The 23,812-nt window shown below is 41.1% G+C and overlaps 1 protein-coding gene and 1 long non-coding RNA gene across 12 annotated transcripts in view; one reads left to right on the forward strand and one right to left on the reverse strand.

Moving 5' to 3' along the window:
- The window catches only part of MTUS1 (microtubule associated scaffold protein 1), a 126,332-nt gene extending 105,460 nt beyond the window's left edge, over nt 1–20,872 (forward strand). For 10 of the 11 annotated variants that reach the window (XM_075752041.1, XM_075752046.1, XM_075752042.1 and 7 more), the window contains 8 exons: nt 3,366–3,432; nt 11,589–11,803; nt 12,338–12,443; nt 13,441–13,514; nt 13,619–13,714; nt 16,213–16,329; nt 17,629–17,726; nt 18,564–20,872. In XM_075752041.1, coding sequence (XP_075608156.1) covers nt 3,366–3,432; nt 11,589–11,803; nt 12,338–12,443; nt 13,441–13,514; nt 13,619–13,714; nt 16,213–16,329; nt 17,629–17,726; nt 18,564–18,780 — 990 coding nt within the window. In that variant the 3' untranslated portion in view covers nt 18,781–20,872. Of the gene's footprint in view, nt 1–2,310; nt 2,525–3,365; nt 3,433–11,588; nt 11,804–12,337; nt 12,444–13,440; nt 13,515–13,618; nt 13,715–16,212; nt 16,330–17,628; nt 17,727–18,563 lie in introns of those variants that run through there. The other variant, XM_075752049.1, reaches the window with a different exon arrangement.
- LOC142601754 (uncharacterized) lies at nt 15,932–18,601 on the reverse strand. Its single transcript, XR_012835354.1, has 3 exons — nt 18,487–18,601; nt 17,738–17,780; nt 15,932–16,014 (listed from the first exon to the last, which is right to left on the reverse strand). It is a non-coding gene; the product is annotated as an uncharacterized LOC142601754 (long non-coding RNA).
- Nucleotides 20,873–23,812: the final 2,940 nt, after the last annotated feature.

A 23,812-nucleotide genomic window follows, 5' to 3' on the forward strand; every position in this document is an offset into this window, starting at 1 on the left:
CAATGCCAAAATTGCTTGACACTGTATGCTTCCACTTGGTTCTGCTCTTTCAATTTCTGGTATTGACTTTTCAACTAAAATCTTGTAAAGCATAAGCTAGAAGGTTGCTCGATATTCCAGCCCACAGCACATGCATACCTGTCTTTAAATTAAATACTGAAGATGGCCCTTACTGGATTATTCAAGTGGTCTTTGGTATTTCACTGCACTTACCTTTCAGGTCTTGGAAGGTTTAATGGGGAGACCTCTGTACCTGGAGCTTCGCTTCTCTTGGAACTTAGATAAGCGTGCTCAATTAACTGCTAGTCAGGCCGAGTACTTCATGTGGCTCCTTAACCATATGAGCAACTCTTCTGATTTTAGGCTGGCAGTCTCTATGGCTAGCTCTTTCTGAATTTATTGCTTAACAGGAGGTGATGATACAAGTTTGACTGGATTTCTTGATTTGTGAAACTATGAAGAATCAAGCTGAAGGTTGAGGCATGAGGTTAAACAACACCAGTGAAAAGCAAAAGGGCTTAAGAGCAGTAGAAAGCAAGAAACATTTTTAAAAAATAAATTAGTAAGACAATGTTGTTATATTTTATTTTGGGTTTTTAGTCTCAGTGTCTAGTAGTCCTTAGTATATTCTGATCTCATACGCCCTTTTCTCATCAGATTGTTTTAACTAAAAAAAATACAAAATATGTGGACCATGAAGCAGGCCTTTTGGAAATACAAACCAAGACTGTTAGCGTTTCCAAAGGGTCTGCAGCATGGTCCAGCCACGAGGCTGAGGGGGAAAAAATTGAGATGTTTTACTAACAGAGTGGGCTGGAAGAAATCAGGTTGAAGGATGACTTTTTCAGAATTAGAATAAAGAATCAATATGCAAACTGAGGAGAGGGGGCACATAAAAAAAAAAAAATCTCCTAAGTGTATTTGTATACTAATTTAGTAATGGGCAAAGTTACTGTAAAAGCTTTGGAAAATCTCATCAGGAGCCTGCAGCATTAAAAAGAAAAGTGCTTTGGCAGTTAACTTGCTTGCAAATCCCCTACGTGGCTGTATCCCAGCGTGCTAGGGTGCAGCTCAACTCACTGCAGCAATCACATTTTCATCATCAGATGCTGTGTCCGTAGTGACGCTGAACCGGTGCTGAACAGGAGCGAGATGACTCATCTCTCCTTCCTGCGCAGGGAAGAGCAGGGCGAGTCCTTTCAATAACTGAGCGCTTTGCTCTCATGAGAATTTACCACGGAGGGTGAGGCGTGGTTTTCTATCTTAGCCCGCTGTCACTGTAAAAAGCTTCTAAGTGCTTAATGTAAAACTGCAACACAGCTACTTAATACCCCTACCAGTGTGTCAGTGTCCAAACAACTGTTAAGACTGCTTAAACTGTAGTGATTAAAAAGGGATCTTTCCCATACAAGGGCAAAAAATACAAATATTTCTAGTAAAGCGCTGGCCCTTTCTTCTAACCAGCCTTTACAGCTGCAGAATAATTTCCTATAACTTGCAGCAGAGGAGAGTGCATAGCATAAAAATCACTTTTTGATTAGTGTTGTCAGACCTTAATACCTGACTGGTTTCTGGGTGCTCATTCCCTATATTTTTTTTTTTCTTGAGAACAGTGCATTTTACTGCTTTATTTGTTCTGCAGGCATGCAGCGAGTATTCCCTACCTCCAGGACAGGGCGCTTTTAACTGAGGGACGTGGTGAGTGAGTGCTGACCTTAGCGTGGGGTCGGGCTGTGGTGAGAGCGACCGGGGGGCAGACAGGGAACCTGCTGTAAAGGTGAGGTTTTCTTCAGGGAAAATCAGGTGGAACTGTGGCTATGCCAGCGTGCGAACTCATTTGTCGTGTGGTCAGTTGTGCAGCACCTGATGGAAAAAAGTCTGAAGTGATTTTTTTGGGGCCAGTGCATTATTATTTTATTTTTTTTCTCTGATGTATTCTAGCTGATGGAAAAGCACGCAAAGTGAGTTTCGAGCTCTTTGCGTGCGCAGGGGCTATGAACATAAGCCTGGGCATTGACAGCAGCAAAGCTGCTGTAGCTGTGGCTCTCCCATTCAGCTCAGGCCTCCCGTGGCTTATTTGTGCATCAACAAATTAGGTGTGAAAGCAATGTATAGGAAGCTCGAAATGGCTAAAAATGAGCTCTGTTATCCGCAGAGAAGGGCAGCTTTCCCTTTCGCGGTCCTGCCTGCCGTTTGAGCAAGTGGAGATCGATCGGTCTAATGTCTGGGGCTCGCCTTTCATAAAAGCAGGGCTGTGGCTTTAAGTAATCGCTGGCTGCTTGTGCCAATTGCAGAAGCTGCAGTATCTGCCGCTGTCGGGAGCAATCGGCGCGGAAGTAGGATAACCTGCGGAGGCAAGGTCCAGTGTTGCTGCTCGGCCGGGGCCAGACCAGCCGGGCTGGCGGTGCTGCCACCTGCGCGTCGCCTATGATCACCGGGGGGCCGAGCGGGGGGCCGCCGGAGCTGGAAGATGGGCTGCTCTAGCAGCAAACTGTGTCTCTATTCGCAGTGTGCTGCAGCAAGGGTAATCGGTATTTGTTTTGCAGCGCTTTTTCCGACGGCAGTGTGCTGGACGGGAGCTTGACCAGGAGCAAGGTGAAAGTGCCCTGGCAGTAGGAAGCCTAGACCTTGTCACCTCCGCGCCGTGCCCGTGGGCGTGAGGTGCTGGTCGCCGTGGAGCAGCTCTGCTCTGGCTGTGCCTTTGCTTCTCCCTGGGGTGCGGGTCTGGAGCACGGGGGCCTGGCCGGCCCCTTTCCCCTGGATGAGGCGCAGCTCTTAGGCAAAGCAGGGAGATGGGTGCTTCTACTTGTTCTGAGCACAGATTTGTTATGATTCTCTCAGCATAAGAAACATCATTTATCTTAAAACTAAGAACTGTGAGCAGTGGGGTGGGTTCTATTCAACTTTGAACAGGACTGTACCTTTCCTTTGTGGAAGACTGAGCATTTAGCAAAGTTTTTGGTTTTGTGTTTGCATAGGCTTAAGATAAATATTTTAATGCATGCCTCTTTCACATGTATACCATGCTTTTGTGCCCTTGACAGCTATCAGTTGATTTGTTCTGGAGGCTTATGTTGCTACACCCATCATAAAATATATAATTAATATATGCGAAGTAGGATTTTAATTGCAGTGTTATCCTGGAAAAAGCTATTCTTTGTTTTAAAGTATAACTTCCTTAACAACAGAAGAACATCTGTGTATTTTGTAACAGCAGAACTGTTATCCTAAATGATTCATATCTTGGCTTCTTGCTCCTGCCTCTTGTTTTCCTACAGAACACATGTAAGTTAATTATTGGAAGGTGCCCGGCTCAGATCACTAGTAACCAAATGTTTGGGTTTGTTTTTTTTTTTCCTCTGCAGAGGGAGGAAGCACTGAAACAGCGTAAAGAGTTATCTCAAGAACTAGTTAACCTTCGAGGAGAACTAGGTAAGAATTTATTTTTCTATTCTTCATGAGAAGAGAAATGCAGCAAAACAGATCTGCGGAAAGACGGATGCCCTGGTATTGTAATGGCAGTCGTTTAATTCCCCAACTGAATTCTGCTCAGATGCTTTAATCGCTGCATTTCTCTGGAGCCCTGACAGCATGACCCCAGGTTCACCGAATTCCTGGCACTGATCTGCCTGTGCCTAGCGGGGCCTCCTTGCAAAACACGAGTCTGATGACCGAAGGCACTCACTTTCTTAAAAACAGGAGGATGGCTGACAGTATATATACTTCTGTTTGGTCCTTAACTTACTCGTATGCTGTCTTCCAGAGATTCCTGGCAAAAATCCATAAACCTGTAAAATATACTGCGCAAAATCTGTATTTTGCCTTAGTGGCTTGTAGGTGAATGAATAAAATTAACAGAGGGAAATGCTATCAGGCTAATGAGATTAAATCTTTGAACTCATCCTAGTGGACAGCTATAATATGAAATTGAGCTGTAATGTGCAGGGGCTGGTTTTGCCAGCTTCGAAGCTTGATTTAACTGCATTTAATGGTAACTTCATATAACTTATTTGAACTCAAAGCGGAATCATCTTGTGGAGTGCAAAAAGTCATTTGGATGGAAAATGATAGCACTTGACAGTGAAACTAGCATTTTATAAAAGCATACTTCAGTTACGATGAAGCCCCTTTAAAAAAAAAAACAAAAAACTTTGAAAGCAGCAGCAATACATGTGGAGCAGTTTCAGATATATCACTTATTATTGAAAAGTTGGAAATGTTTATTTTCGCATGCTTTGGAAGCCGAGTATTGTCTTGGCCAAACTTCAGTGTGAACATAGGTCTTTGTGACATGCAGGTGGTGCATTTCATGTTCAGATTTATTTTTTAGCACTGATTAATAAGACGGGCATTTCCTGGCAACTACTCAGGGTGGGAAGTGTGGGTGGGAGCAGCAGGTCTCCTTGTGCCCCCAGCTGAAGGAACAGAGCACAGCATCTCCACTTGTCACTATTCCTGTTGTCCAATTTAGAGGGTTATGTTAAAATGCAGCTTTCTGGGAGCTTTATTTGATGCTGCATAAAATTGCAAATTGGTGAATGGGGAGTATCACAAGCAGAGATAGTCTCGCAGCCTAAATAGATAGAGTACCAAAGACGCTGCAGAAATGTGTAGCGTTTTCTTTCCTGGAAGCTTAGTACTAAAAAGCTGAGGCTTTTCTAGAGCTTGGTGCAGTCTGGCGTCCGTCAAGCTGCAGTTTTTAACCTTCCTACTGATGAAGCACCTGGATTGCGGTTTTGCAGTTGTTTCAGGCAGGTCTCGGTAGGGGCTGGCTTTGAAAAAGCCTGGCCTGCCTTTGCCCTCCCTCTGTCCAGCCGTGTGCCAGCACTGCTGCCGGGGCAGCCGAGCGCCTGAGGACCTAAGCCAGCTGAAAGCTACTGGCCTGAAGGGCTGCTTTGCCAAAGCTGCCTGGCCTGGCTCGGCTCAGCACGTGGCTGAAGGAGTGCTGGTGTGGGGCAGAGAAAGGGGAAGGAGCAGCAGGGTGGGGGTTGTGTCCCCCATGGGCTGCAGCTGGCACTTCTGTCACCCTGAAGTGACGACGAAAAAACTAGAGTCTTAGTGTGGAAACAGGCTTCTTGCATTCCTAGAAATGTGTGTTATAAATATTAAAAACTAGATATTGTTATGTACATATGTGTGACTTTGTAGGCAAACCCATTTGTTTACCTTACCATGAAAATGATTTACCGTACCATGAAAATGCATCTTCAATGTTATTTTTCCTTTATCAACCTAGGTACTAGGTTTGTCCCTTACCAGGAAGGGGAGAGTTCAGCTTAGATTGGTGGACCAAAAGCTAGCCCATTACCACTTCTTGGGATTGTGTTTTGGTAGGGTTTGGGGTTTTTTTGGGGGGGGAGGGTGGGGTTTTTTAAAAGCTTACTTCTTTCTAAGGGTGCCTCACTCCTAAATGAGCTTCCCCTAAACTTGTTACCTTGCTGCTTTGATTAACAGCCTGCTGAGCTCAGATGTGGGACTCCCACTGCAAGAATATGCCATTCAGTAGGTTGATAACTAGAAAAAAACTTCAAATGCAACTGAGCTTGATGGATGTGTGATGCCTGAGTGCACAGAGCTGTCAGCCAGGGATGCTGGCTGGCATACTGCTGGACGAGGTCATCAGCCGTTCCCTTTGTGGAGCTGATCTTACCGGGTCAGCTCCGCAGGAGCATCCCAATGGCAGCCTCGGGCTCACTTCCCATTGTAAGGTTTCCAGACCATGGTTTCAGTGAAGCATTTATCTTCACACAGCTCCTTTGTCTTAACCATGTCACACATCAAGCCTGTCTGTACTTCTCTCCTCAGCACGTAAAGGAGGTGGATTTAATCACAGAAATGAAAAAGTATACAGGTCATCCATTCTATCTAGCTTTAAAAAAAAGCAAAAAACAAAGTCAGACAGACCTTATTTGTTGACAAGGTGTGAGAAAAGTGTTCTTGTAACGGTAGCTTTAGCTGGAAATAATCTGTTTAAATACACACCTGCTAATCAGCTTTCTATTGCCACTGTTAAATGGATATAGCTGACTTCCATAGCCTATTTTGATGTAAGTACTGCGAACTTCGATTCACAGTATGATCTAGGCATATATTGGCTCAAAGTTAAGTAGTTTGTATCTTATTTTGGCCATGTGGACGTGTGTGTGTGTACATGTTTTGTGGAGTCCCAACTGCTGCGTTTTCAATTCCCGTTGGTTTGCAGTTTGGGAGCAGGCAGTCTAGGAAGAGGAGCAAGGTGTGTCTAGGTCAGTGTAGTTGGTGCCCCGCATGTTGTCAGGTTTGAGAGGAATGTGAAGTCTCGTGTAGCTCGCACCCTGCGCAGTTTGGACTCCTCAATTTCTTGCTTTGAAGTTTGTGACACGCTCCCAAGCTCCTTGATTTACTTTGCAAAACCAAATTGGCTTGCTGTCAAATTGTCCCGTTTGCTGGCTTATTCTGTATGACCCTTTCTACCAAAACAGCTTTTTGTTTAATGATTTAAATACGCATTACGCTCCCACAACCCGCCTTTGGTGGCGCAGAGCATGGGGAGGATGGTTACCAGACACCATGTTCTGATCTCAGTAGCTGGAAACGCATGTGAGGATTAGCAATGATGATGTGTTTGGGGACGGGCTTTTCCAAAGGAGTTAAAAGTTGGTAGCAGTTGGGTTCTGAATTTGGGTTTATATAAAATCTCCAGCCACAAAGACTAAAACTTTGTGGTTTGAATGCAAACGCCTTAGTTTTGGGAGCCTGGAGCAGGTATGGATGTCCTGTTTGTCACCTGTTTCCCATCTTATTAAGATGCAAGCTAGTGTGTAAATTATTTGTAGCTACTTGTTTAATTATGTAAGTAGAAATTGCAAGAGCTGCGTATTTCTTCAGAGGTACGAAACTATTCCTCTAAATTAATTGCACTCCAAATTGTTTTAGAGCCTCTTTGCAGCGGCGCTGGAGGGGATCCAGCTCAGTCCTGCTACACCACAGCAGGTGCAAAGCTGACTCAGCCTGTGCCCGCCCTGGCCCTTTCAAAATTGCCATTCATGAGCCTTTCGCAGTGGGCTGGAGAGGCTTGCCTGTGTCCTCTGCAGCCAAAGGCCAACCCCTCTCTCTCTCCTCCATTTGCTGCATTGCAGTTGCTAAACAGTATTTTCTTCAAAATGCCTTCATGCTATTTTTATTTTAGTAATAAATGACCTTTAAAAGGTTTTGGAGGTTGGGATAAAAAAAGAATATTGTGTTTTATGGACAGGTGGAGTGAATGTGAATTTCAGGTTTTGGTGATCCTGAAAGACACTTAATAGTAGATAGGCATTTCTATCAATTATTTGAGGCAGGGCCTAACTTGCCATGAGTTGTATGCTTGCCTGCCTGCTCACGCTGTAGTGTTTGCAGCATTAGAGGATAGGAACATACTTCCTGGCAAATATCTGAATGCTTCACATATGTATTCAACCGTATCCACTTATATGTAGCTCAAAGCATGCTCTTTTGGTCTACCTGCCTTGTTTCAACTTGCCCAAGAACAAAAATATGAAACGTGGCCTAACGTCCTGTGCTGTTAGTCTCATTACAGAAGTAACACCAAGAGAAACTTGGTCATAAACTTGAAAGTATGTTTGGGTAGAAGAATTTCCAATATTGAGAATCTGCCAAAACCATGAATTAATTATTAGATAACTTTTTTTAAAAAAAATATATATATGGAGAAGGAAATGAGCATTTGTCTACAGTAGATTTACTACTCAACAGAACATACGCAATAGGTCTTGCAGTGTGAGGTATAAAGTTAGAGCAATGAAGTGTTACGTGCTGTGACACACCACCATGCTGAATACTTGATGTTTTCTGGTAATTATCCCCTTTTCACATCCCCCATATCTATTAAAATGCTGCTAGTTTACTGTCCTAGTGACATCTGTTTCAAAATTTCAGACAGTCTAATGGCTTTTCATAAATCATAACTAGACCAGTGAGTGACTTAGACAATTTTATGAAGATAACTGTTGTTTCAAAACAATTCAATTCAGGGGTAAAAAAAAAAAATCCATTATGTTCTGTCATCTTAGCTAGTCACCACGATTATGGTGACTTTTAAGGGAACGTAAGTTGCCACTGCCATTTGCACTATTGCAGGGAGTTGCTACGTGCCTGGTTCTCTGGACTTCTCTTTTGCAGGCCTTTGGTTTATGGTTTTGGCACATACAAAGCTTTGCAATGAAATACCCAAGATGCAAGTGGCCATTGTTAATTGTTACAGGTGAATGTTAATTTTACATGTCAAACCCAGCATTTCTGATCTGAGGATACGCTCTTCCCTCAGAAACTCAGAAACTTCCCATGATTGCCAGAGGTCATGGTTCTGCCCAGAAGAACCAGGCTCTTCATTTATCATAAACAAGTGTTAAGAAGCCTAAAAATACAGATTAATCTTGTTCCCTGTTGTAGTAATACAGGGACAGACAGTGTTGTATGATTGGGAGGAGAGGCTGGGACAGGCAAGTGGGGGGGGAAATATTAATGGCTTTGCTATTTGAATGAAGTAGTAAATCTTGCTTATGGCTGCCATATATGCTATCCCATATGCTCTATCCTTAAAGCTTAAAACTGTTTAGTGTTACAGATGAGGTGGAACAAACTCAATGTACAAATGGATAGTGCATCTTTTCGTCTCTGTGGCTTGACTTTTCTTTCAAATGCTGTTGGACTGTTTGTCTCCTGTTGTTACTTAGCTCGAGGTCTGTGGTCTGTTTATAATGCATGGCATAATGAAGATGTGGAATTGTGGAGGGAAGCACTTAAGAAGGGAAAGGAAGCACAGCACTTGTGCTCAAAAACTGAGGCATGCCCTTCAAGTGCCTCTGAAGTGAATTAGAAATTGAAACAGAGATTTTGTGTGTGCTACTGGAAGAGCACGTGTTCCAGTTAGAAATTTTTCTTCAAGATTAAGCACCAGTTCTATGAGAAAACTCTTAAGTTGGGTAGCCATCGAGTTCGGTTAGTCAGGAGTTGTGCAGCATCCTCTTGCAGTGGATGAGTGGCCAACGTAAGGAATTAGTTGCCTTTTTCATGGCTTGTCCCTGTCTTAAACCAAGGCACTGTACACCACGATACTGGGAGCTTACCGGTGGTGTGGTGGTTCTGCTCCTGGTTCGGATAGCAAGGATTCAGGTCAGGCTCGTGAACTGCAAGGAAGCAGGGCAGCCTCTAGCTTTGCAGAGGCCTGATGGTTACCTTCAAGGTAACACAACATCCAACTGCCAATGCAAGTTTTAAAAGTTTTTGTTTGCCTTTGTAACATTAGTCTTCTCATAAGTATGAGTTGCAAACTGGCTGAACAAGAACTGATGTGTCTATTCTCTTTGACCAAGGCGTGGTTTGCTATTTGCTTTTTTCTGGTCTTTTGCATCATCTGAAGTTCTGTGTGCTGACACTTAAAGATAAGATGATGATAGGCAGCACATTATTCTAGCTAAATGGAGGCAAACGAATGGCTGTGGCCTTACAAATAAAGAATTGGAAGCTTGCTTCTCCCTCTATTATTTTTAAAGGAAGTGGATCATTGGAAGCATTTTGCTACATTTATTTCAAATGAGGCATGTGAGCTGCCTGCCTCTCAGCTGTACCTCTCTCACTCTGCTATAGGTGATCAGATCCCTTTCTGCATGCGGTTGGCTGTGCAGTGTCTCTGTTTGGCTCGCTGCCTGGTTCTTTGCATTATAAAATAGTGTCCCCTACCTGTGACACTTCCTCTTCCCCAAAAACGTGGCAATACGAGCATATGTATTCAATAACATTACACTGATGCAGTGTGATAGAAGTGTGAATGCTAATTTTTCCTTCCCCCCCCCCCCCCAAAGGAAGCAGTTATAATAGTTTGCAGAAGGAATAAAGATAGGGAAATAAAAATCTTTCTCGATGATGGCATAGAAAGTATAGAAAACTCTGAAATCTGCTTGGGTTGCAGAGAATGTTGTGGTATGTTTCAGTTGAGCCTTCAGTTGCATTGTTGCCAGTCACAAGATGAATAGCTTGGCTTAAATCTGTCCTGATCAGCAAACCTTTCACACAGACTTAGCACAGAGCTAAGCCTGCTGTTAAACCTAATTCAGGCAGACACACATGCAGACTGATTCCATGCCACACAGCTCACTCTTACACTTTCTAGTTCAACTGCAGGTTCCAAGTGATGGTAGCAGGGCCAAGACTTCCTTACAGTTTCCTTAAAAGAGAGTGCGAGTATTATTCATCGACTTACCACTGGCTCTTGATGAGCTGTAGCAAAGAGGGAATGCAACATGTAACTTGAGGCGCTCTGCTGGGGCAGGCTGCTTTCCCTAGAGGCAAGCCCAGTACTGCTCTGGGAATCTGTCCTTGAAGATACTGCAATTTATATATCTTAAGGCTCAAACTCAGCTGTGATGAGAATTTCCTGTACTGCCTGTACAAAAATCCTCGAATCTTCCCATGCTTTTACATTGAGTTTAAACTGTTTGGGCAGTGTGCCAGGCTGCTGTAAAGTGTGTGTATGTATGTACGCGTGGTTTCTCCTGTATTTTATTCAAGATCAAGTTAACATTTTAGTTGATTTTTCTCTTAAGCAGACACTCATCTGACCAATTTATTTTAAACCAAAGCACAGGAATCTCTACAGAAGTGGTTTTGCTTGAGGCCAGTGACCACACACTTGTGTCAGAGGTCCTGGTTCACCTTGCTGCCAGGCTTTGGGGGCAGCTGGAACTGCGTAAGGCGCTTGCTCCAGTCATATTAACCACAGGAAAATGACGACTCCTATTCGGGCCTGGCTGGCTGGAGTTCAGAATGCTGAATTTTGAACTCAAAAGTACAAATTATGAACTTCTGGTTTGCCTTTTAATCAGCTGTAAATATGGGGAGACAGACCTAGGCAGTCTTCTTAGCTGACTTGTGTTTATATAAATGTAAAGAGAATTACACAGCATTTTTTTTCTGTCATCTTAATACTCTGTACTTTCTGCCTGAAACTATTCTGTATCTTGTGTATTTAAATATCCTGGGCATATGCCACATTAGCAGTACGGTTCAGGTTGGCAGTTTTGTCTCCATGTCAGTCCATGTCAGCCTAGAATTGCTTCTCTGTTGCATATCTGAGTGAGAGTAACATGTTGAATGGATGTTCTTCAGGATATTACGACTTTCAAATTTAGCTAAGTGGTTTATATATCAGAAAGTGAAGTACTCTGACAAATATGCCACTGAAATGGGATCAAATTAAGTAAAGTAGCAAATCCAATTAATTTTTTTATTGGAGCACTCCAGTGTCTCTCGTGAGACATTCATTCTCCTATGTCATGGCAAACTGTCACACTTGTGCTTTCTATGTGGGCTCCTGGTTTAACTAGATTCAGTTAATTCTCAGCATAAGAAACACTGAATTTGATTTTGGTTTTTTGCACAAAGGTCTTTTCATGTGTCCTTGGAGGTGGCACTCATTTCATGGATAAATTGTATTTGTCTTTGTTGCTGTGCACAGTGTTTACTATCTTTAATACTTGTAATGGAGACAGTGAAATTAGCACAGAACTTGATCTAGTTACCATTTTTCTTTTTTCTTCTGACCTCTTCAGTAACCACTTCTGCAGCTTGTGAGAAATTGGAGAGAGACAGGAATGAACTGCAAGTTGCTTATGAAGGATTTCTGCAGAAGTTAAACCAGCAACACCACAATGATTTAGCTGAGCTGGAGGAGAGGCTTAAACAGTTTTACACTGCAGAATGTGAGAAACTCCAAAGTATCTGCATTGAAGAAGCTGAAAAGTACAAAGCGCAACTCCAGGAGCAGGTTTGTGACACTTGAAGTAGGAATGTTGTCTAGCAATTGCTTTCTGCTATAGACGAGCCTGCAGAGAATCCTGGGTTTTGCTAATAGCGGAGTTATTTTAGCTAATGTGAAGCTCCTCTTCTTGCAATGAATAAAAATGTTACTAAGCTAAGCTGTCCAGATCTTAAGTTTAAAGACAGTGGAGGTTCCTTGTGTTCTGCAAGCTTCACTGACTTCTGGAGATCCGCTGGATTATTTGAGGCAGCTTAAGTTTTAAGATTTATAAAGACACGCCCAGCCTGTGACCCTGCTTTGCAACAGCTCCACGTGTGCAACAGATGCATACATCATCCTGTTGGTAGCAGTAAACTATAAGGCATCGTTCTCATCTGCTAAGTGTTGTATGTGGCTTAGTTTTTTCTGTGACCATCTGTTAAGTGCTGCCTCGACTATTTAAAGCATAATCGAGGTACGTCGTACAGCCATTAGAACAATACTTTAAATGAGAGCTAACACGAGTAAGGGGGGGAAAGAAATCATGTTGTCTTATTGCAGGTGGACAACTTAAATATCACACATGAAAACTTTAAGTTGGAACTTGAAAACAGCCACTCAGAGAAAGTAGAGGAGCTGAAAAAGGAGTATGAATCCTCTTTTTCAGGCAAGTATTTTGTATTCAAGTACATATGCTATAGTACTGCTAGTCGCAAACAAAAATATTCAAACTTTTTCATCATTATGTCGATTTCATTGTTCTTTGTGGTCAACTATTTTCAAAAACACTGGCTGAATTCCTTCTTGTGGAACTGAACAAGTCTCACTTTACAATGGGGATTTCTGTATGTAGTTGAATGAAACTCTTAAAATAGTTTGAGTGAAGATGACTTTTTTCATTCAGTAAAAGATGTCTGAATTTCAGTCTGCCTTCAAAATCTCAAGTATTGAGTAATCGCTCCCACTCCCTCATTTCTATAAGGAGCACCTGAAAATTGAAATTGAGGATAAGGAGGATTGTGTGCTTTCCAGACTGACATGGGAATGTTGAGAAATATCATGTGCTCTTTACAGGGGCAAAGGTTGTTTTTCAGGGAGAGAGTGGTGAATGTGCTCAGTTTTAAATGGCATTGCATTGAACTGATTTAAGTGATGATTTCCATCCTCCTTCCACTCTGCTTGATAGCCAAGTTTCCAGTGATGCTTTTGCGTCATTAAAACTGATGATCCTTCCACTGCAATCAAAGAGCAAACTCCTCTGTGTGACATCTCCAAAGCAGGAAGGGAAATGTTTTTCTAGTAGTTTTGGGAAGACACAATTTGAATTTTTGCTGTGTTTCCCATCAGAAACACAGCTTTTGTCAACTGTGGCTCTTGTGGTCAATTAATCCATTTGTTGCATGTAGATGAATGCTTTCAAAAATTGACACACTGTCAACTAATGAAATGGATGTGTGAGGGCACAATCAACAAATCTGAAGCAGCAATAAATCTGCTACTTTGTACATGCTTTGGATCCGTTGATGATCAATGTTCTTTTCATGTTGTCACTGACTCCGCATCTGTGCGTATGTGTGTTGGCTGGCTTTTCATGCTGCTGCTTTTCAAAAAGAATTTTCATGTCTTACGTGGTATTAAAAATCTGCAAAAATAATTTGTTGCAGAGCTCAAGAGTGCCCATGAGTCTGAAAGGAAGTCGCTTGAAGATTCCTTTAAAGAGAAGCAGGAATTGCTAGAGGTTTGTTAAGGGTTGGGGTCATTGCAGCAGTCTAAGAATTAGAGCGCAGTTTGGAGATGTGCACTGAATTCTTGGCCTAACTATCCTGTATCTTTTCATTTCAGAAAAAAATCGATGAACTAAAATGTGAAAACGGCTCTCTGAGTGAGAAGTTGAAATTAGAAGAGCAAAAACAAATAGCCAAAGAAAAAGCCAATCTTGTAAGTCTCGATCTTCAAAAGTAATGCAGATAAGCAGATCTTGTAAGCCTGGATTTATTTTATTGCATAATATGAAAGGTTTGCAATCAAGCCTGAGAATGTTCCCAGGGTTATTAATATTCTATGTAAATGGCTCACCTGCCAGAAGGTTTTCTCAATCACTACAATGTTGTGTATTAACCTTATTATTATAAATCTGTAAAGCTGTTGAATATCTAAGTCAGTGGTGTAAGTTAGAGCCCAAGTTAAATTGAAGACCTACGCGTACGCAGAAGTTGTGCTGTAGCTTTCTTCTAGACAGTCGATAAATGTTTTAACAGCGCTATGATCAGTGTGGGCTTACATCACTACTACAAAACTCCCTTCTTGAGTCTTCAGTGCTTTTATTCAAACTTTGATTCATACTTGTTGCTGATTTATCCTTCAGATAAACTTTATTTTGTCCTGCCTTTCCTTCCAAGGCTGCTGTTATCTGTGATGCTCCTGGGTTAGAAATGTGCTCTGAGAGGTTTTTCATGCACTGGGAGGTTTAGACGCAAACATGCTTATCATTCTGGTTACCTGGAAATAACTGGAATACCAGTATTATTGCTTATCACACCAAGACACATTCCAGGCTTAGAAACTCACTTAGGATACCGCTAGTAGAAGTTGCCCTGATTTTCACTGGAATTTATTTTTCTCTCTTAGTGTTTATTCTAGTGGCAGGACAGAGCTGCCACAAGAAGAACCTGCAACCATAATATGTTGCTGTGGTAGAGAGAGATGATGCCAAAGAGAATGTGTTGTACGCTGCACTTGGAAGTTTGAACTATATTCCGTAGGCGTGCTCAGACCTTTAATTTAAAGGAGCGCAGTAGTCAAGTGCCTTTATATAGCTGCTCATGCCCTGTGCGTCCTGACAGCATTAGACATATCATAAGCTTGGGGCTTCTCTATGGAAAAATACTGATATTCTTCTGTACTAAACCCAAATTCCACACTACCAGAATTCCCATTACCCTTTGAAGATAGATCTGTATTTCTAGCTCCTCCAGTATTATTCAGTGTCACTCAATATTCCCAGCTTTTTTGCTCAAATCTTATGTACTTCTTTCAGTCTTTTTATCTGTGTTCTACTATGAGTAGCTAATGTGGTGGCTCAGATCTAACTTTAAAAAGACATTTTAAGACCATTGGGGCAGAGGAAGGAAAGAAAAAAAAATTAAATTTTGAAGATACTGTTTAAACTTTTCAGGATTGCTTTTCTCACTAGCTCCTAGATTTCACGTAAAGACAGAAAACACAGTGCCTCTGAGGCAGCACAGCTCACCCTAGCCTCACGTGAGCTTCTGTTCAAAAGCAGAAATTAAACAAGAACCATTAATGCCGCAGTCCTTAAACAGGCAGGAGAATGAAATGTGAAGGTGATGAGGCCCTTGTTACCTGTGAAATGTACCGGCTCTGCCCTGCACCCCACAAAGCTGCAGGCATTGCCCGCTGAGTCTTAGGTTTCTGCTGCAGCAGTGCAGCTGTTACGCGAGGCAGCAGACTTGGATTCTTACCCAAATATGCTAGAATAATTTTTGTTTGGTTTTAAAGATAAACTTAGTTACATAATGCACTTAATCATTGATTTCTGTTTGTGTTCTACTTGGACTACCTGGAAATGGACTGAGACTTGCTTTATTTCTCCTTATTTTTGCCTGTGACTTTGCCTTTGAAATGCAGGGAATGTGTTTTACTCTGCAGGGTTTGAGTAGTTTCTTGCTCTGGAAAAGAGGTCCTTGAGGAAACCAGATCTGACCCTGCCCTGTCCCCTCCTGTTCTCCCCTCCACATCCTGGAAAACAACAACAAAATAGGAAAAATAAAAAAGGAAGTCCTAACTTGCTGTATGGTAGAGAAGGCATGGATGTATAGCAGTGCAAGGTTTTTATGCATAATTGCATTGCTAGGCTTTAAGAAGAATGTAAAAATGAAAATTTACAATTTCTGCTTATGAACCAGCTACCTTCAGACTCAAAAACAGGGAAAATCAGCTACAGTCAAGTTCATACCTTTAAGTTTTCAGGTGCTTTTTTGAACTACTCCAGCACCTGAAAACTCTTCAAATGTTTACTCTAATTACCTCTTGGGATGGGTTATGAGTAATACGAAATAAATTTTGGAACTCCTAGCCTTAAAGGGAGCCTTTGGGCACTCCTGCAAAACAAGTTTCGCTGTGACAGCTTCAGTGCCTGCCTTTGACTCCCAAGGGCTTTTCACATTTGTGCATAAAGTGTTTTTCTGAACAGCTTCTGGAAAACTGCAACTGTCCACCTACACCAAAGAGAAACAAAATCAGAGGAGAAAGTGGCAGCAGATTTTTTTTTTATTCTAAACTGCTCAACTTGATTTCACTTAGAACAAGTAACTGTTGTTACCGTATTTATTTTCTTGCTCTTTCTAAGTAGCAGAGACACAGTTAAATTGTTCCTGAAATTCATGGTACTAAGCAAACTCTGTGAAATCTTTCAGAAAAACCCACAGATTATGTATCTGGAACAGGAGCTGGAAAGTTTGAGAGCAGTGCTGGAGATCAAGAATGAGAAACTCCATGAGCAGGATATAAAGCTAATGAAGATGGAAAAACTGGTGAGTTTTCCTTGGGGTCTGGCAGGTTTGGACCATGTCTCTGAGTTACGTTCCAATAATGAACTCGGGCTGGTCAGACTTATGTGTGAGGATAAATATTTTTGTTTCAAAGGAAACCTGAAATGATAATGGAACATGCTTACCTGACAGGTACAATTATATCTGCATTGGGCTGTAATGTAAAGAGGGGGAAGGAATCACCGGATGCTGTAAATGACCTTTTAACCTCTTCAGACAACTACTGGCTTGCATAAACTATTGCGAAGTTAGTACAGGGTTATCTGGGAGCCTCTTCGCATTTCGTTTCCTCTTTCCTCTTCTGTCCCCCATCCTCTAAGGAAAAAATCCTTCCCTGCTATGTTTGCCTGAGTGTTAGGGAAGATAGATTGCACTGTCAGGAAAACATCAACATGGAAATGATCCTAATTAAACCAGAAGAGATCAAATATGAAATGGAATAAATGTTTCCATCCAGATTTCATTAGCTTAGGTCAATCACTTTAGCTATTATCTTTAAGCTACTTGTTTAGCTGCATGGATTTGCTCCTAGTCTAAGCGTAATTCCACGTGAAAAGGCAATTTTGGGGGCAGAACTTGTAATTGCTTAGTGTGCTCTTATTTGTGGCAGGACAGGGTCCTTAGCTGGGGTGGGGCCTTTTGAACACTGCTGTAATACTTGCTTGAGCAAGATTTTAATGAGGAAGTATAGAAAGAGGTTTGGATACAAAGGAATACATTCATGTCAGTTGTTCAGTATTGTACAGCATCGTATGTTGCCCTGGTCTACAATTACTAGTAAATTACTAGTAAACCTTCATCTTTTCTGACAGATGTTGGCCTTTGGAACATCCAACCATTTAATGAGTGTTTTTCCTTAACTTTTGATAACATCCTGCAGCAATGAAGTGGAATTAGAGCTGTTTACAGAGGGGAACACTTTAATTTGTCACATTAGCATGTTATTTCTGGACATTCTTCTATCTACCACAGCTTCTAAAACTGGCAGAAGTTACTAGAACGTGCTGGTTAACTAGTAGACCCCTTATCCAGTCCTGCTTCATTGGCATTTAATCAGCACAAGTGGCAAAATGCCAGCGTTAGGCAAGGATAAGGTAAGTAGGATCTGTGTGCTACAGAACAGTAAGGCAGGAGAGCAGGTCAGGCTCACATTTCTCTAGGTTTTTGCATCTCCCATAACAAGGTCTGCAAACTCCAGATAATGAACTGCAATAGCTCAGTCAGTATCTTGATGAGTGCCTGTATGGGTTTTATTTTAAACTATGGCTTTTGTTTTCTAAGCTGGAGGACAACACAATCTTAACGGATAAATTAAAGAAGGTTCAGCAAGAAAATGAAGAACTAAAAGCTCGGATGGACAAACACATGGAGCTTTCAAGGTGAAACATACCTGTTGGCTTTTAGATGTTCTTATGAACCAGGGGAAAGTGTTCCTGTGACAAAGAAAATTCTGTGTAAATATTAATGGCGGGGATTTTGTAGTACTCTGTAAAAAAAGCACACCCCTTTCTTTCCCACTTGTATCTCTACAAATGTGCATTCCTATGGAGAAGAACAAGCAGGAAGAGATTGTAAGAGGGTAAAAGCTCAGTGTGTTCTTCAGTGCTCCAAAACAGTATTTCAGGGAGTAAGCAGCAACTCAGAAATATCATCTTGCTATAGACTGGCTCTTTATTACTGGCTTGTGAGCTAAACCTGATTTTACTTACGACCACTTCAGTTGAGTGATTTGCCCCCAGTTTAGATCAGTGAAAAGACCAGTGTGTTTTATGTAGCAATAATAGCAATACTTAACATGAATAAAATGAGTTTGAGGTTCTCCTAACTTCAGCTGTTGTTTAAACGGATGGACAAAGTCCTTCTGGTTTGAAGGAAACTAAAGAAATGCAGTGTCTCTGTAAAGCTGAGCCTGCAACAAGACCCAACAGCTCCAGCATGGCCATTTAAAAGTGTCTGTTGTTCTAGGTAGGACAAATCTCACAGTTCAGATGTTTTTTCTGGTCTTTAGGCATGTTTCTTATTGGTGCTTTCTCCTGCTTTTCTCCAGTTTAAATCCAGCAAGGATGAGACCATGCTAAATCCTCATTTTAAGGAAGTTATTTAATTGTAAGCCAAGCATGGGTTTATGCAATTTCAAACCTTTCTTTAATGATTAAGTTCAATACTGTAGCCTCCAACTTGCGTTCTGTGTTCTGATGTGAATTTTACGTTTGCAGGCAACTTTCTACGGAGCAAGCCGTTTTACAGGAGTCGCTAGAGAAAGAATCAAAAGTAAACAAACGCCTGTCAATGGAAAACGAAGAACTTCTGTGGAAGTTGCACAATGGTGACCTATGCAGCCCAAGAAAACTGTCTCCCAGTTCTCCATCTGTGCCTCTTCAGTCCCCAAGAAATTCCGGTAACTTCTCTAGTCCCACAGTATCACCGAGATGACATCTCTTGAGAGAAAGAGGGGATTGCATTTCATTTGTGATCTGCAGAACCGATCCTAACTTTACTCACAGGAGCAAGAGCTATATTAGCTGACGATGATGTCTAAGCATAACTGGAAACTACTTGGTGCAAAAATGGTGATGAGAGACTGGGAGTAAGACATTCATGTTGCTCCTCCCAAAAAGACTTGTTTATGACCTCTATGGACCTTGTTGCACAAAGCACTTACAGAGCAAGGAAAGACTTGTTCGTTGCCTTTTCACCTAACTATAAGAAAAAGCTCAGGGGCTTAGAGATAAAGATCACAACCTTTATAATATGTTCCTTATCACAGACACTTTTTTAAGGCTGTGTGTATGCGTGTGTGCGTGCGTGTGCTGTGGATGGAATGGATGTAACACACTGCGTGTGTCTAATGCTGCCTTCTTTGCTGTGTATGTAATAAAGGATAAAAGCTAAAGACTATACATTGACATGTACTTCCTTAATAATGCTGTCAGTATGCATGCTTTTAGCAAAGAGTACCCTCCCCTGGGAATGAGGAGAAGCTGCCATCAGTACTATGGGTTAGTTTCCTTCATCTTTCTGGCTTCAGTTCAGTAAAAACATGGCATGAAAAGCTTTGTCAGCTGACTCAGTGTCTTGGCTGACCTGAATATCCAACTTTAATTTTAAAACCAAACTAAATTGCAGCCATACTTTGCATAGATTCTTGGTTCAATATCTGTGCACAACTCTGCCATTTATGAGGAGATGGTTTTTGCATAATACAGTGGGTTTTGGCTTTCCAGTCAACAGGGTCATAGTCAGAACCACAGTAAGCCCTCAAGGTCAGAAGTTATTAGTTGAGTTGCAGGTTTAGAAACCTAGACCTGTCATCTTTCCTGCTGAAAAGGAGTTGCTCATTTCCCCAAAAAAGCATGGCCATTGCTGAGGCTGTCTGCTGAGGATAAACTAGATATAGATTTGAAAGCCAAAGAGAAAAATGCAGTATTTGTCATTAGGTGCATTCTTAACTCAGTTCTCAAGAAGAATCTGAAGTAATTTGTGAATTCCAAGGTATCTGGTGACACACTTTGCCTTTTTAAGCATTAGCATTTGTATTTACATTCTTCAGGGTTGGCTAAATCCACCTGAGCAAGAGGAAGAAGGTGATAGCTGTCTACTTATCTTGCTAACTCTGCCATTACCTTCCCTCTTTGACTGCAGGATATCAGTTTTTTGCCAGTTCATTTGGCAAAAGATTCTGTACGAGAGATTCTGCAGAGTAGGGAATAAAAGGAAGGAAAAAAAAAAAATTGCCCTGGCTGCTGGAACTGGAGGCTGAAGGTGTCAGCGTTTCTGGAAATGTCATGTACTGAGCTTCAGCTTCAACAAGGTAATCGTGTAGCCCTGCTACACCCTTGGTCAGACCTGTTTAAGGTGTCTACCTTGGACCTAATGAACACAAGTTGAACTTCAAATTAGCATTACTAACCACCATCTATGCTTACAATAGCTTGGGGTTTACAGTACCACTTTCAGGACTATTGTTATACTGCTGTGTAGCTACTGCTGTTAGCTAGGTACACAGGTAGCTGTTAAGGTAAATGGTATCTGCTGAGTTTCCCGGTGGTTTTCAGTAGCTTGGGGAAAGGAATGAAGGGGATGGAAAAGTGTTGAGGTAACTCAACTGGAGAATCACTTCAAACCATTTTACCCAAGACTTCAAAAATCTTGGCTAGTAATGAGGAACAGACATATAAACAAGACTGCTAACAGTGCTCATACAGTAAGCAAACTTATACTTAAAACTTGTGATTGACTATTTCATCATTACATTTACTTAACTTTCCATAATGTACAAGTTAAGGGTGCCGTTTCTATGGAACATTACGCTCTCTTTGAATCCTCTTTAGGGCACCGTACATGCCACTTGTTAGTGGTGTCAGTAATTTTGTTTTCTAGGGGTTTCAAATTTAACTATGAAAATCTTCTGTGGGCTAAAACTTGGCTTAAATCGTATCTTACAACATTCTTATTTTCTATGGTCAAAGAGATTTGATCACATGTATTTGAGCTGAATGCTTAAAAAATAAATTTTTTGTACTGATTTGAAGGGTTTTTCTCCTGCTTGTACTAGTCAAATGATCCTTAAGGCGGAACATTCCTCCAAATACTAAAAACAGTTAGTACCTGCTCAATACAGCAGAACTGCAATAGTGAAGCTTCATTGCACGAATTAATGTTCAGCTAACCCTTAGAAAATTTTAACTGTACTCTTGCTACTCTAGGTAGAAGTTACATAGAGCTTGCTTGTGATTATTAGCGATTCTGTTTGAGTTGGCTCTTAAAAAGAGCAGAATGGAGATAACGTTACAGAATTAAGCAATAATAAAATACTTGAGTCCCCTTAATATAGGGACTCAATGTGCATATGCCTGGTAGAGGCATCCTACAACACTAAACTTATTAAAATGCTCACCGTATTCAGGGAATTTTTTGTGTGAGAAAAGCCACATAAGAGTTTAGCCATCTAACAGGTCATGTCACAAGAACAGCTGCCTAGCTGCTGGTAAGAACTTCATTATCTCAGTTGCAATGTTAGTGCCTCAAATGCAAGAATGCATACAAATGTTTAAACATCACAAACAGCGTACCCCTTCCTGTCACAGAGAAGGGGAAAACTTGTCCAGGCTACCAGTACAGGAAAGTAAGTATGGTATAGTAAATAATGTAAAGACTGTTAATTTAGTGATAGTTTCCCTCCACAATACAGGAGACTCCTCACCTCTAGACTTCTTGCAAGTAGCATCTTTAATGCTTGTATGAAGAAATGAAGAATCCTTGTATACAGAATTAGACTACAGAAAAAACAGCTTAGTGTTTGTCCTGTTGGTCTGAAAGAATTAAGTCATTCTGTTCACCTGTAAGCACTATTTTTCTCTGAGTTTTAATATTTCAAGCTTTAACTTAAATACAATGTGTTAGCGAAGGCTTTGTTTGATCCAGTAAACTTTACATATTTTTTGGTAATTTCTTTAGCATAAAGTTTCCTTCAGGAAAAGCTAGAAACCTGCTCACCATAAATATATGCCAAAGGTCCACTGCTAGTCAAGCAATTCAACAAGTGATTTTCTTTAGATATGTGATCTTAACTAGTAGTTCCAGCTCTAATGATAAGTTTCAAAGGAAGTTACAGTGACATTTATATCTGTACCAAATAGTTTGTTCCTATTCAAACTACTCATGATTCACCTCCCTTCAATACTTTTCTCTCAAGGTCTTTGTATGAGTTGCACAGTATTTGCTGTAAAATTTGAGGTGAATCATTTCCTTTTGCTAACTGAAGACTTGAAGTTTCTCACTACAAACACAAAAGATGCTTGCATGTAAACTGGTATCAAGCAATTCACGCAGGAAATTCCTTCTAGACAGTAAGTAACCACCTGTCTTTAAAACTGTAGTTGCCTGACAGCTAAGAAATCATTTCAGGCTGAGCTGGAGTTACAAAGGTCATCAGAAACTTGGAATAATCACTGAACCCTTAAGGAACAAATACCTTCTGTCCAGTGCTGCTGCCCTACCTTAGCAGAGTGGTGACTGAGGTATGGGAATAGAAATAACAATACTGGCGGGTTTAGGCATGTGACTTTGACAAGTCACTTAAATTTAATTTCCTGGGCTTCATTCTCTTACCCTGTGTCACTGCTTATTTATGTGGAAACGTGCAATTGCAGCAATGTAAAAGAATCAGGCCAGCCCAGGAGGCTTTTGGTAAAATAAGAACTATGTAAAAAATATAGTAAAATAATTTTCATAGTTTCCAATTATGAGAATTAGTTTGATGTTTGCAGGGCGGAAGAAAAAACAACCACCACCAAAAATTCTTCCTTAAAGGCACTGCTTCTGTTGTTAAAAATCAGTCATGAGAACTGCATGTCATCAGTATGTACAACCATTAAACCTGCGCAGCACTACTTGAGCAATGATGCAGCAGTGGATTTACATCGTCTTTTCCTCTCTTGCCAAACTGTCACCAAGGAAGTGATGCTACTACATGAGCTGCTGTTAACAAGTCTGAACAGGTGACACTATCTCCCATTCCTAGATATTTTAAAGGAAATCAGTTGTCAAAGGCTCAAAAGCACTTTGAAATTTAAGAAGCAGCGCAGGTCCTGTAGTTCAAAGGGAAATATGTTGTTCTGATAAATGAAAATGCTAAAAAGGAATGAAGACATTGCACAGTCTCATCCAGAAGCTCAGGAATTGTTAGTTACTTTAGGTTGAAGTCTTGCCTATAAAAAAAAATCCAAAGACTTTTTAGGTATTAATATTAGATTGTGTAACACCCACTTAATGATATGGGTAACAGTGTAACATTCTTGATACCATTTAATAGCAATGAGAAAGCAGACTAACAAGGGACTGCCTCTTAGCCTTTCATAGTTGGTCCTATTGCTTGCTCTATTTTTTTTTTTTGTAGCTACCTTGTTTCCAGATGTCAACACTATTACAGGCAGCTGGGGAGTGTTCTCTGTGAAGGCTATTTCATGAGACAAGCACAGAGCCATTTCAGTCTTTACTGTGGAGATTTATCCTATTTGTTACATTCGTTTAGGTTCCCACATGCTGAAGAAAACTTTCAGCCAGCTTGTTTAATGTTACTTTGAAAACCATTAAGAAGCTTCCCCTGTAGCCCCCCCCCCCCAAACCTTGCCATGCAAAACCAACACAATTGGCTACATTAATAATCACGTTAATGACATTACTGAGAAGCTGCCATTTTTACATTACTACTTACTAGATAACACTACTCAAAACAGTACTATATACATCTACTCAAAGGTCTGAAAAATGTCCAACAATGTTGTTATCAAGTTCTTACCTTTTCTCTGGAAAATCTCTTTCCTTCTGTTGGTAACTAAATCCAGGGTGAGAGCAGCAGCTGCTTGTTTATCCAGATATAGTTCTGTGTAAATGAAACATCTTTCCTTTTCTCCTAAGTAAATTAATACAATCAAGTTGAACTTGTTATTAACCTGAGTAGAGA

Source organism: Balearica regulorum, chromosome 4, assembly GCF_011004875.1.
Source record: "Balearica regulorum gibbericeps isolate bBalReg1 chromosome 4, bBalReg1.pri, whole genome shotgun sequence".
In the NCBI taxonomy this organism is placed as follows: domain Eukaryota; kingdom Metazoa; phylum Chordata; class Aves; order Gruiformes; family Gruidae; genus Balearica; species Balearica regulorum.